Consider the following 11,739-nt stretch of genomic DNA (forward strand, 5'->3'; position numbering starts at 1 on the left):
AAGACAAGGAAGGACATTACATAATGATTAAAGGATCATTTGAACAAGAGGACATAATCATAATAAATATCTACACACCCAATGAAAGAGCCCCCAGATTCATAAATCAGACTTTAACAGAATTGAAAAGACAAATAGATGACTCCACGGTAATAGGAGGAAACTTTAATACACCACTTTCAATGAAAGATAGAACAACTGGAAAGAAATTCAACAAAGATGCAGAAGAACTAAACAAGACAATCAACCTACTTGACCTTATAGACATCTACAGAGCATTTCACCCAATGACAGCACAATATCCATTCTTTTCCAGCACACATGGAACATTATCCAGGATAGACCGTATGTTAGGCCACAAAATAAGCCTCCATAAATTTTAAAACATTGAAATACTGTAAAGCATCTTCTTAGATCCAAACCAAACCAAACTCACTGCTGTCAAGTTGGATCCAACTCATATTAACCCCCCCTTGGGTTTCCAAGGCATTATCACTACAGAAGTAGATTGCCCAACTTTCCTTCTGAGGAGTGGCTGGTGGGTTTGAACCGCCAGCCTTCTGGTTAGCAGTCAAATGCCTTAGGTACTATGCCACCAGAGCTCCCCTTCTTAGATCACAATGCTATTCATCACAGTGCTATAAAATTAGAAATCAACACTAGGAAGAGCAATGGAAAAAGAGTAAACACATGGACACTGAATAACTCCCTCCCCCAAAACAACTGGGTAATAGAAGAAATAAAAAGTGAAATTAAAAAATTCCTTGAATCAAATGAGAAGGAAAAGACAATACCAAAATATTTGGGACGCAACAAAAGCAATGATCAGAGGGCAGTTTATAGCAGTAGATGCACACATCAAAAAAGAAGAAAGAGCCAAAACGAACACTTTAACCCAACATCTCCAATAATTAGAAAAAGAGCAGCAAAAGAAAGAAAGAAAGCCTGCAGTCACCAGAAGAAAAGAAATAATAAAGATTTGCGCAGAAATAAATGAAACAGAAAGTAGAAAGACAATAGAAAAAATCAACAAGACTAGAAGTTGGTTCTTTGAAAACATTAATAAAATCAACAAAACCACTGGCAGATTTAACAAATGAAAAGAGAAGATGCAAATAACACAAATAAGAAAGGAAAGGGGTGACGTCACAATAGAACCTATAGAAATAAAAAGAATAAAATCAGGATACTATGAAGAATTAACTCCAACAAATTTGAAAACCTAGATGAAATAGACAGATTTCTAGAAACACACTACTTATCTGAACTAACACAGACAGGTAGAAAATTTGAACAGACCCCTAACAAAAAAAGAAATTGAACAGGTCATAAAAAAAAATTACCAACAAAAACAGTCCTGGCCCAGATGGCTTCACTGGAGAATTCTACCAGTCATTCAGAGAAGAGCTGACACTACTCCTACTCAAACTATTCCAGAACATAGAAAAGGATAGAATCCTCCCAAATTCATTTTATGAAGCCAGCATAACCTTGATACCAAAACCAAGCAGAGACACCACTAGAAAGGAAAACTAAAGACCAATATCCCTCATGAATATAGATGCAAAACTCTTCAACAAAATCCTAGCCAATAGACTCCAACAACATGTCAAAAAAATAATACATCATGACCAAGTGGGATTCATACCAGGTACATAAGGATGGTTCAATCAGCATAATCCATCACATAAGTAAAATAATGGAAAAGAATCACATGATCATATTAATAGATGCAGTAAAAGTATATGATAAAATCCAACATCCATTCCTGATAAATACTCTCAGAAAAATAGAAATAGAAGGGACATTCCTCAGCATAATAAAGGGCATATGCAACCCTAAACAATAATATAGAATCTGGAAAACACTGCATCACCTGGATGAACTTGACGGATGTTATGCTGAGTGAAATAAGTCAATCACAGAAGGATAAATATTGTATTAGTCCGCTATTGTAAAAAGTCAAGGAAAGATTTATACACGGAAGGAAAATTTCCTTGTTGGTTACCAGGAATGGGAGGAGAGTGGAGGGAAAAATTCCTAGATAGGTTGGAAAAAAAAAAAAAGTATGTGTATATAAACTCACTGCCGATGAGTCCAATCCGACTCATAGCGACCCCACCTTGAGTTTCCCAGGCAGTGTCTCTATGGAAGTAGATTGCCCAATCTTCCTTCTGAGGAGTGGCTGGTGGGTTTGAACTGCCAGCATCCTGGTTAGCAGTCAAATGCCTTAGGTACTATGCCATAAATCAAAGATTACTAGTGGTTACTAGGGGTAGAGGGGCGGGGGAAAGGGGAAGCTTTTGTTTGGGGAGCATTGAGTTTATGCTAACGGTGGCGGAATGTTTTAGAAAAGGATGGCAACAATGGTAGCACAACATGAAAAATGTCATCAATGTCCCTGAGCTGTAAATGTGGAAGTTGTTATATTGGTGAAAATCTTGTTGTGTATGTTTTCCCCACAATAAGTGTAAAAAATAATAATAATAATAATAAAGGACGGCTCTCCTGGAAAGGCAGCCAACCAGATGCCTGGAGTCTGACCCAACCCTGCTGTCCCACTTACCTTTGGGTTAACCTTGGGTAAGGCAGCCTAACTCCAGTAGGGGATCTAGATCCCCATCTCCCCATCTCTCTCAGGTCATTGTGAAAAGCGAGTGAAACAGAGCTGTGTACTGGATTTCTCTGGGACCTTTAAACACTGTACAAAATATAATTATTTTAATCAAGTCATTCTTTTTCCTATGAAAGAATTCTCTCTTTTAGGGATTTCTTTATTCTGTGTTTTTCTTTTCTCTCTTAATTACCAATCCTATACTTGTAATATTTCTCCATGAAGTTCTAGTTGTTGTTTTTTTTTATGTGTGTATGTGTGTGTGTGTGTGTGTTTAATTTGAGCTTCCTTATCCCGATTCTCAGTCTTTTAGCAGGAAACATTTCTCCTGAACTCTCTATCATTCATCAAGAGTAATGGAAATGTTACCTGTCCTTCCTTATTTGTTGCAAAATTTAGGGACAAGGAAGAAGACCATATATGTTTTCTTAAAATCAATGGCCAGCACATTACTGTAAAACCTATTGATTAAAAACACAAAGTATAATGTTAGTCATTTAGTCTGTGAAGTGATGCAATAAGGGAAGAAATTTATCCTTTGACTTTTGCATTAACCTTTTATTGACTGCTTGCATACCCATAATTAACACACACTTTAGCTAAAGTGGTTAATTTTAGCTTGGTGACCAGTGTTCACTAATGTAGCTGCAACCCTGATCATCCAAATGTAAGTGCAGCCCTGGGGGAAATCAGTGGGCAGTGGGCCTGTGTAAGTTACACCTGCAAGGGGGTACCCTGGACAGTCTGCTAACAGGCCAGCAGGACACCTGTCAGCTGCTTCCTGCTGTGTGACTAGGTCACTCAGAGCCATTCCTGAGTAGAAAAGAATTGTTGGAATCTAATTGAGTGCTTAGATTCTAAATAATATGAATTTAGGAAGGGAGAGAGATGGAGTCTGTATTATTTCCCTTTGCTTCCCTGGAAATGACTCAGGAAAGAGGCAGTATTTACTGAGTAAATCTACTTCTCTTGTACAATCTATTGTAGAGTTTTTCTTTAGGAAAGGAGTAGAGATAACATTGAAAGGGAGAACTGTAACTGTCTTACTGTTTAGCTGAATTCAGTAGGAACTGAGAATGGCCTGCTGTTCTTAGGAACACTGACTTTAGGGGAATTTTGGGGGTTTCCTTAGAAGGAACAACGAGCTCCAGTTACTTTCATGCAAAACCTACCATGGATGACATCTAGCGCTCCCTGGCCTTCTGGGTAGAAATTTTTCCCCAAACGGTGTATTATTTGAATCAAAAATGAAGGTTGATGTTTCTATGCTTTTGTACCCACTATCTCTGCACACCCTATACTGTATCTGCAGCACCTTCTCGGTTTAGAGAGAGGCCTGCCAGTAGCCGCTTGGTGTGGGGCCCTGGCAGTGTATATGTGGTAAAAGGCAAGATGTAACTGGGAAGTAGGAGGCATGACCAGCATATCAGCCAGGACTCTCGGGTTGCAAGTGCCAGGAAACCTAACGCAAACAAAAACAAAGACTCGTGAGACTAAAAAGTGTAAGTGTAGCTGCCTTCAAGTGAGGTTTCGTCCAGCTACTCACACAGTATTACCCAGTACCCAGCCTCTTGTTGTTAGGTGCCGTCCAGTCAGCTCCAACTCATAACAACCCACATAGAACAGAAAGAAATGTTGCCCAGTCCTGCGCCAGCCACACAGTAGTAGGTACATTTAGCCCATTGTTGCAGCCATTGTGTCATTCCTTCTCACTGAGGGTCTCCCTCTTTTTTGCTAACCCTCCACTTTACCAAGTATCATGTCCTTCTCCATGGCTTGGTCCCTCCTGGTAGCATGTCCAAAGTAGGTGAGACAAAGTCTCACCATCTTGCTTCTAAGGAATGTTCTGTCTGTACTTTCTCCCAGACGAGTTTGTTCGTTTTCTGGCAGTCCATTGTGTACTACAGTATTCTGCATGGTAGCACATGACTGTGGCAGTTCCAGCTAGCGCATGCTTATAGTTCACAGACCAGAAGAGGAGAAGGTCTCTCCCCTCAGCTCCCATATCAGTCCTCTGATTTTCTCTCTATTGCCCCAAATTGAGTCATACATCTCCCCTTGAACACCCCCTGAAGCTAAGAGAATGGGATATGCTGAGTAGCTTCAGCGGGTCACGGCTCTTCCTGACTATAGAGGTGGGGTCAGTCCTACACAAACCCCCTGGGTAAGCACAGGGACAAGATGGATTCTCCACAGGAAAAGTAGGATCCTGTTGGTGAGAATGGATACAAGGCAACAAATATCCACCACATTCAGCATTCTTAAAACATTTCTTAAGTCAGCTTGGGGACCCTTTATTTTCTAAGGGTCTATATGTAGGAGCTCTGGTGGCGTAGTGCCTAAGGCATTTGACTGCTAACCAGAAGGCTGGCAGTTCAAACCCACCAGCCACTCCTCAGAAGGAAGGTTGGGCAATCTACTTCCATAGTGATACCACCTCAGAAACCCAAGGAGGGGTTGCTGTGAGTCAGATCCAACTCGAGGACAGTGAGTTATAAAGTAGATAAAGGAGCTCTGGTGGCAGAATGCCTAAGGCATTTGACTGCTAACCAGAAGGTTGGCAGTTCAAACCTACCAGCTGCTCCGTGGAGGGGAAATGGGGCAATCTACTTCTGTAAAAATGTACTGCCTTGGAAACCCAGGGGGGGTCACTATGAGTTGAAATCAACTCAGTGGCAGTGGATTTGGTTTTTGGTATAGAGTATGTAAGGTGCTCTGGTGGTATGATGCTTAAAGCATTTGGCTGCTAACCAAAAGATCGGTGGTTCAAACCCATTAGCTGCTCTGTGGGAGAAGGATGAAGCAATCTGCCTCCATAAAGATTTACAGCCTTGGAAACCCAGTGGGGGTCTCTATGAGTCAGAATCAACTCAACAGCAGTGAGTTTTGTTTGGTTTATTGAGTATGTTTGCTAAGAGACAGTACAACTTTGCTTCCTATAAATGCCAGATCGGTCTTAAGTAACCACCAGTTAAAAAGTCTGACACTGGAGCCTTTTATTAATTCCAGGTCTTTCAGACCAACTGCTGAGTCTTTCTGTATCTGAACATTTTAACCTGTCACCAGAAAGTTGTAGCAGCTTGAATGTATAAGCCTCGGTATCCCGGAATGTCACATTTTGATAGGATTTAGCCACAGGCTCATTTTGATTCACGCCCAGGAAAAGCTGTACCTGTATTGACAGAGCTTCCCATACAAAGAGCCAGTCCAGAGGCTGCCCAGCCAGTCAGTGTGAGGGGGCATTGCCACAGGGACCAGGCAGCACTGTCACTGGCATCTCTCACTTGTCACTATAGTTAGTGCAAGTAACGATAATGGTGGCGATACTTGGTACTTACTGAGCACTTGGTACGTGCCAGGCAATTTCTGAGTACTTTGTGTATATCAGTTCATTTAATCTCCACAACAGCCCCACGAGAAAGATATTATGATGATAATTATCCTCTCCGTTTGACAGGCAAGAAACTGAGGCTCAGCAAGGTTAAGAAACCTGCCCAGGATGTCATGTCTCTGAGAAGCAGCAGTGCTGGCCATCCCGAGGGCACCCTCTTGATACTGCAATGGTTTTACATCCCCCTCTTATGAAAATGACACAGGAGGGAGGTAGAATGAGTGACGTGGGTGAGAGGAATTTAAACCCAAAGGAGGACATGATTTCAAGTCTCAGCCCTATTCTTTTTCGATCCCACAGTCCTGCATGATGCTGAATCAGGCAGTGCTATTGAAATCGGGAGTGGCTGTCCTCTCTCACTCTCACAGGTAAACACATCACCTCTACCAACAAGCCCTCCGCTGGGCCTGACCACTGTCATTTGAAAATGGTCAAAGAGTGCTAGACATTACGAGTTTTAAAGGAATCTAGAAAGTTCTGAATTAAGACCCTTAAAAAAAAAAAAGGTTCTACTCTTCACCCAGATATAGTCAGTAAATATGTACAAGTCCTGGCCTGTCAGGGCCTGCATGAAGCAGAGATAGTTAAACCCCACACCGACTGTTCCTTTGATGAGAAGAGCGATGGCAGAGAGCCATGTAGCAACTTTGCCCCAAAGAAAGGCCAGTGGCCTTGGAAGGCTTTCACAACATGGCATAAACCAACTTCCCCAGCTCATTTAGTATTTCTAATACTTTCTCAAAGTAAAGGGGCAAAACCCATCTGACAGGTGAAAATGTGTCTCTCTTGACTTTTCACAAACCTTATATTCTAGGTGGATCGACACTTATCACAGCCCTCGAGTCTGCCAGCCAGGATAATGTGTGCACGGATAATTTATCCGCTGTGGACTGAAATGCTCAATTTGCAATAACATTGCCTACCTAGCAAATGGAGCGTTGCTGTCTGAATGTGAGGCGGAGAGAGAGAAAGCACAATTTAAAAAGCTTCTCAGAGTTCCTCTGTAATTAGTCGCAGCTTCCCTTGAATGTTAATTTGCCCTCATCCCTTCCATGTGATTCAGAGACTGTCTCTAGAACAGAGATGTACCCTCAGAACCACGACAGCAAGCGACAGTCTCAAAAACTCATTATTAAGTAGTCTGCAGAACACACCCCCGGTTCTTCAGTGCAGAGTGTGGCTTATCAGTGCAAACAGTTTAATATTTATGCTAAGAGGATTGTCAAAAGCAGCTTCTCTTGCTTTAATTCTTGTTTTAAATAAATAATGAGAACATTTAAACACATTACTCTTCTTGGGGCCCCGAGGTCAGCTAATCTTATTATTTATGAAGTGATGTGCTACATAATAGTACTTAGTGCATGTTAACAGACGCTATTATCAGGGCCTGATGCGGAGAGCCGAAGATATATGGGGACGTTATGTGTAACGTACGACGGATTGAGTGCATAGGATGCCGGTATAGCAATTAACCACACACGAAAATAGGTGTAAAGTTGAAGTATGTTTTCCCGTGGGGATCCCCTCACCATTAATAATTCCCCAGAGAAGAAGATGTCTTTTAGGTAGGAACCTTCTCTACCGTCCGTCTGGGAAGTGGGGCTGGCATCTTCCATCCCCTGATCTCTTCATTGTCAGTCAGGTACTATCAGAAGATAAGTATTGGGTATGACGACTTTTTAAATTGATTTAGAGAATGATGCAAAGAAAGCAGGGGATAGGGAGGGGAAAGCAGAGACTGTCCCAAACGCACTCACAGTATATTTCTCTTTGATCCACCAATTTTCATGGCCACATGCTTTAAGGAGGTAGAGAGGTTTTATTGCAATTTGTGTTGCCTTCTCTCTGATCCTCATTTTTCAAATAAATAAAGCTAAGGCCACTGAGCTTTCCCCAACTAATTTTAAATAAGCTGGTCTCTCAGAGAGATAGACGCCTTCGAAAGTGTAATGGTGTTGCCCCAACTTTTTTCCTACAAGGCTATATATAATTTAGTTGCATATGATAATTAATTTCTCTACTATTGATGAATAATCCATTTAATAAAAACTGTGATTTAAGTGTTTTCCTTAGGGACTAACTCTCGCTAGCCTCTTAATTTAATTTTGTGGAAGTTTTCCCCACCTATTCATCAGTGGAAATGACTATTAACCTCTATTTGCATATATCCTTATAATTCGGTCTCTCCTTGGAGTGCCTTTTTCTGCACGCGGCAAGCTGGGACACTTGTAAATCTCTAGGATCTCCAAAGTCAATCCTGGTCTGTAATATTGTTTAATCTATTCTTGGACATTTTAATGCAGTAAATTCAATTTAATCTTTCCCAGTAATCTAGTAATACATTGAAATCCCACAAACATTTAAATCTGATAATGGCTTAATCACATACTTTAAATAACAGTTGAGATAATGAAAAAATAATTCACCATTTTAAAGGCAAAGGAACTGAATTTCCCTGATGATTGGCTTCTAGGAAGCCACTCACGATAATACAAAAATGGAAATTGAAATAAAAGACAGCCCAACACCATCAAGAACAGTTTCTACTACTTATCAAGCCTCATTTTCTGGTTGGCGAACTCATTCCTCCTCCTCTTCCTCATTGCTGCTGCCACCAGCACCATGGACGATTGTCCATAGAGGGTTTCCTGGTGTTGCTCTAAGCTTCTCATAGGTTTGGGTTTTCTAGGCATTTCCTTCCATGAGTTCATTGCCTGTTCTTACTCTTGCAGGTGCCAGTCCCGAATTGCCCGAACGTTACCTGCAGATCAGAAACCGGAATGTAGGCCGTATTGGGAAAAGGATGACCCTTCCATGCCCCTGCCTTTTGATCTCACAGACATCATTTCAGAACTCAAAGGTCAGCTTCTGGAAGCAAAACCCTCGAAAGAGCACATGTCTTAGGTGGAGAAGGAAAAGATGCCTTTGGCTCTTCTCTAACTTTCTAGTTAGTTTGTGCAAAGGGCATGTGGATAGACTTCTCTTGGCTGTTAGATTGTGGAGCCTAATGGAAACAGACAGGAAATGGAGTTCATGTCTATTGAGAAGTTTTAAAATGAAACAATGTTATAGTCTGATTTGATATTAAACAAGAATTCCCCCCCAAAAAAAATAATTAAAAAAAAAAAGAAAAGAACAAAACACTGCTTGGCCGTATGCCATCCTCCCAATCCGTGCTATACCTGAGCCCATCGTTGTAGTCACTGCGTCAATCCATCTCATTGAGGGTCTTCCCCATAGGAGAAAGAAATTAAAAGAGAAATGACTCATTGAAGAGTAGAGTAGCCTCCTTCTCTTCTCTAAGGCAACCTAAGTAAAAGTCTGAATTATGAGTCCTATATTCTGCACAAGGGATGGAGAGATATTAAAATTAAAATTAAGTTGACCTCTTGTCCTTAGGAAGTGTCCCTCTTCTAATGAAAGTGAAGCAGCCTTATTTATAGTGCTTCATGGATTTAGCCAGCATAGTACAGATTTTTCTGTAACTCCCCTGTTTCTATATAATGGCTGGTGGAATTGAGGCTTGAGGAGCCCCACTGCCCTGTTCTGAAGACAATTGGAGCATCTAGAGACAACGTAGAGAAGAGGTTCAAACATAAGCTCTGGCTTCAGAGTGTGTGGATTATGACTCCCACTAGCTATGTGACCTTTGGCATATTACCATGCCTCACTTTCCTCATATGTACAGTCAAGACACTAAAGGCACCAACTCACAAGGTGAGGATCAAGTAAAATAATCCAAAAACAGACTTAGAACACTTTCTGGCTTGTAGTTAATTACCCAGGAAATGTTAGTATCATTAAATACCCAATAAATAGTAGTATCATTATATGATCAGTAAGCCAACCTGGACTCAGGGGTTGCTCTCTTGATCCCTCCTTGATCTCATGATATCATTAAACATCTCTCCCATCAGGCCTGACTCCTGCCCTCTGGTGTCCCCAGAAACTGCAAGAATAGTTAGCCCATCTCCCAAATCCATTTGCCTTCTCTTGTAGTTGTTCACAGTAGTTTGTAAGCTGAAGAGCTTTTGCCCATTGAGAGGCACAGTGAGGACCAAACCCTTTTCTTGCCATCAGAATCACATTGGCTCAAGGTAGGCATTCATTCCCACAGAGCTAATAACCACAGAAGAGTCACACTGCACAAAGCAGCCAGGTTTGCATCCTGAGACGTGAGTCTTTCAGACCTCAGGTTCATTTCCTGATGTCACTGAGTCTCAGTTTCATCATCAGTAACAGGGAGATGCCACGCTCCTTACAGAGTTGTTATATAGACTAAATGAACTAACATATGCAGGACGTGTGGCACAGAGACGTCGCTGATGAGGCACCCTCGAGGCCATGTCACCCAGTGTTCTATTTAGCCCATACAATGATGTCTTTACACACATATATATATATATGTATATATATATATATATCATTAGGTGCCAGTATTTTAAAATTCAAAACCCCTGACAGCCCTGGGCCTCCATCCTGGCATGGCAGCAAACTAAGCAGTGTCTTCTTCTCTTAGGTGGAGCATGACACCCCCCCCCATGGTTTTCCCATAGACCCTCTTGCTCCCCATTATCATTTGCTATAAACCTGACCTGTTATATCGCTGTGTGTCAGTCCTCTCCACACCTGTTTGCCTGCACCCTTTGTAGTGAAAAGAAATACTGCTGTCCTGTGCTTGCCCCAGTATGTGTGTAAACTTACTGAACTTTACTCGTGGACTGCTTGTGCTAATATATCATGTACACCGTAAAACATTCATAAACAATAAAAATATTAAAATGATGAGGTATGAAACTAAGAGAGGGTCTGATATTTTCGTCCTGCACTCCAGTGGGTTGGCCTGCGTCATTGGCCTGGTGGGTGCCAGGTGATGGGCAGCCGGGGTTGGAGGAGCTACAGCCTTAAGTGACTCCAAAAGGTGAGGTAAAATTTTCTCCAGAGACCTGATGGCTTTCAGCGAGCGTGAGCTCTGTGTTCTGAGGATTGTACCTTCTCTTAGGGTGGTTTCAGGTGGGTGGAAGGAGGAAGAGCAAGAGCCCATCAAAGGGGACCGATGGTGGCACTGACAACTGACTCATTTCCTGCAGGGCAAGGGAAGGCCTGTTTCTCCCCCGTAGACTAGCAGAGGGCCTTCCTGGGAAAACTGGTCCAGAAATTTCTAATCCCCCCACCCACTCCACCCCTATTTGTGTGACTGAAAGAGCAGGGCAGCTTTGTTCCTGGGACCACCTGAAGGCAGCAGTCCCACCTGCTGGACTTACCCAGTGTCTGGTCCCAGCCATCTTAAGAAAAACTTGAGAGATTCCTTTGCACTAAGATGCTACTGACTGTCCCTCCCTTCCTCCCTCTCATAAACCTTTCTTAAATGCCTATCACAGCCAGGAGGGTGGTGAGCCCTGGGCATCCCAGGATCTATCTCTGCCTGAGGGGCTCCCCTGTGCGAGGTGCTAGGGGTAAGGCATGGCCAAAATAGGATCTTCCATGTGGTGGGAAGGAGATGATAAAACAGTAAATAAATACTGAGCTCATTTCAGATGCGTGTAAGTGCTAGGAAGGGAATGAATGGAGTGAAGGGTTGGAGCCTAACTGGTGACTGATGAAAGGTGGTTTCAGTTAGCAGCTCAGGAAAGAGAGCTCATGTTGTATGCCTGACAAGTCCATTCTGACTCACAGCAACCCAATAGAACAGAATAGAACTACCCCATAGGGTTTTGGTGGCATAGTGGTAAGG

At 42.2% G+C, this 11,739-nt stretch overlaps 1 protein-coding gene across 1 annotated transcript in view; it reads left to right on the top strand.

The window, feature by feature from the left end:
* FTO (FTO alpha-ketoglutarate dependent dioxygenase) overlaps nucleotides 1-8,909 on the top strand; it is a 529,759-nt gene extending 520,850 nt beyond the window's left edge. Inside the window, exon 10 of the mRNA XM_042781732.1 lies at nucleotides 8,738-8,909. Coding sequence (XP_042637666.1) covers nucleotides 8,738-8,909 — 172 coding nt within the window. The remainder of the gene's footprint in view (nucleotides 1-8,737) is intronic.
* The last annotated feature ends 2,830 nt before the right edge of the window (nucleotides 8,910-11,739 follow it).

Source organism: Orycteropus afer, unplaced genomic scaffold (genome assembly GCF_000298275.1).
Source record: "Orycteropus afer afer isolate SDZICR_OR568_19922 unplaced genomic scaffold, OryAfe1.0 scaffold00009, whole genome shotgun sequence".
Lineage (NCBI taxonomy): Eukaryota > Metazoa > Chordata > Mammalia > Tubulidentata > Orycteropodidae > Orycteropus > Orycteropus afer.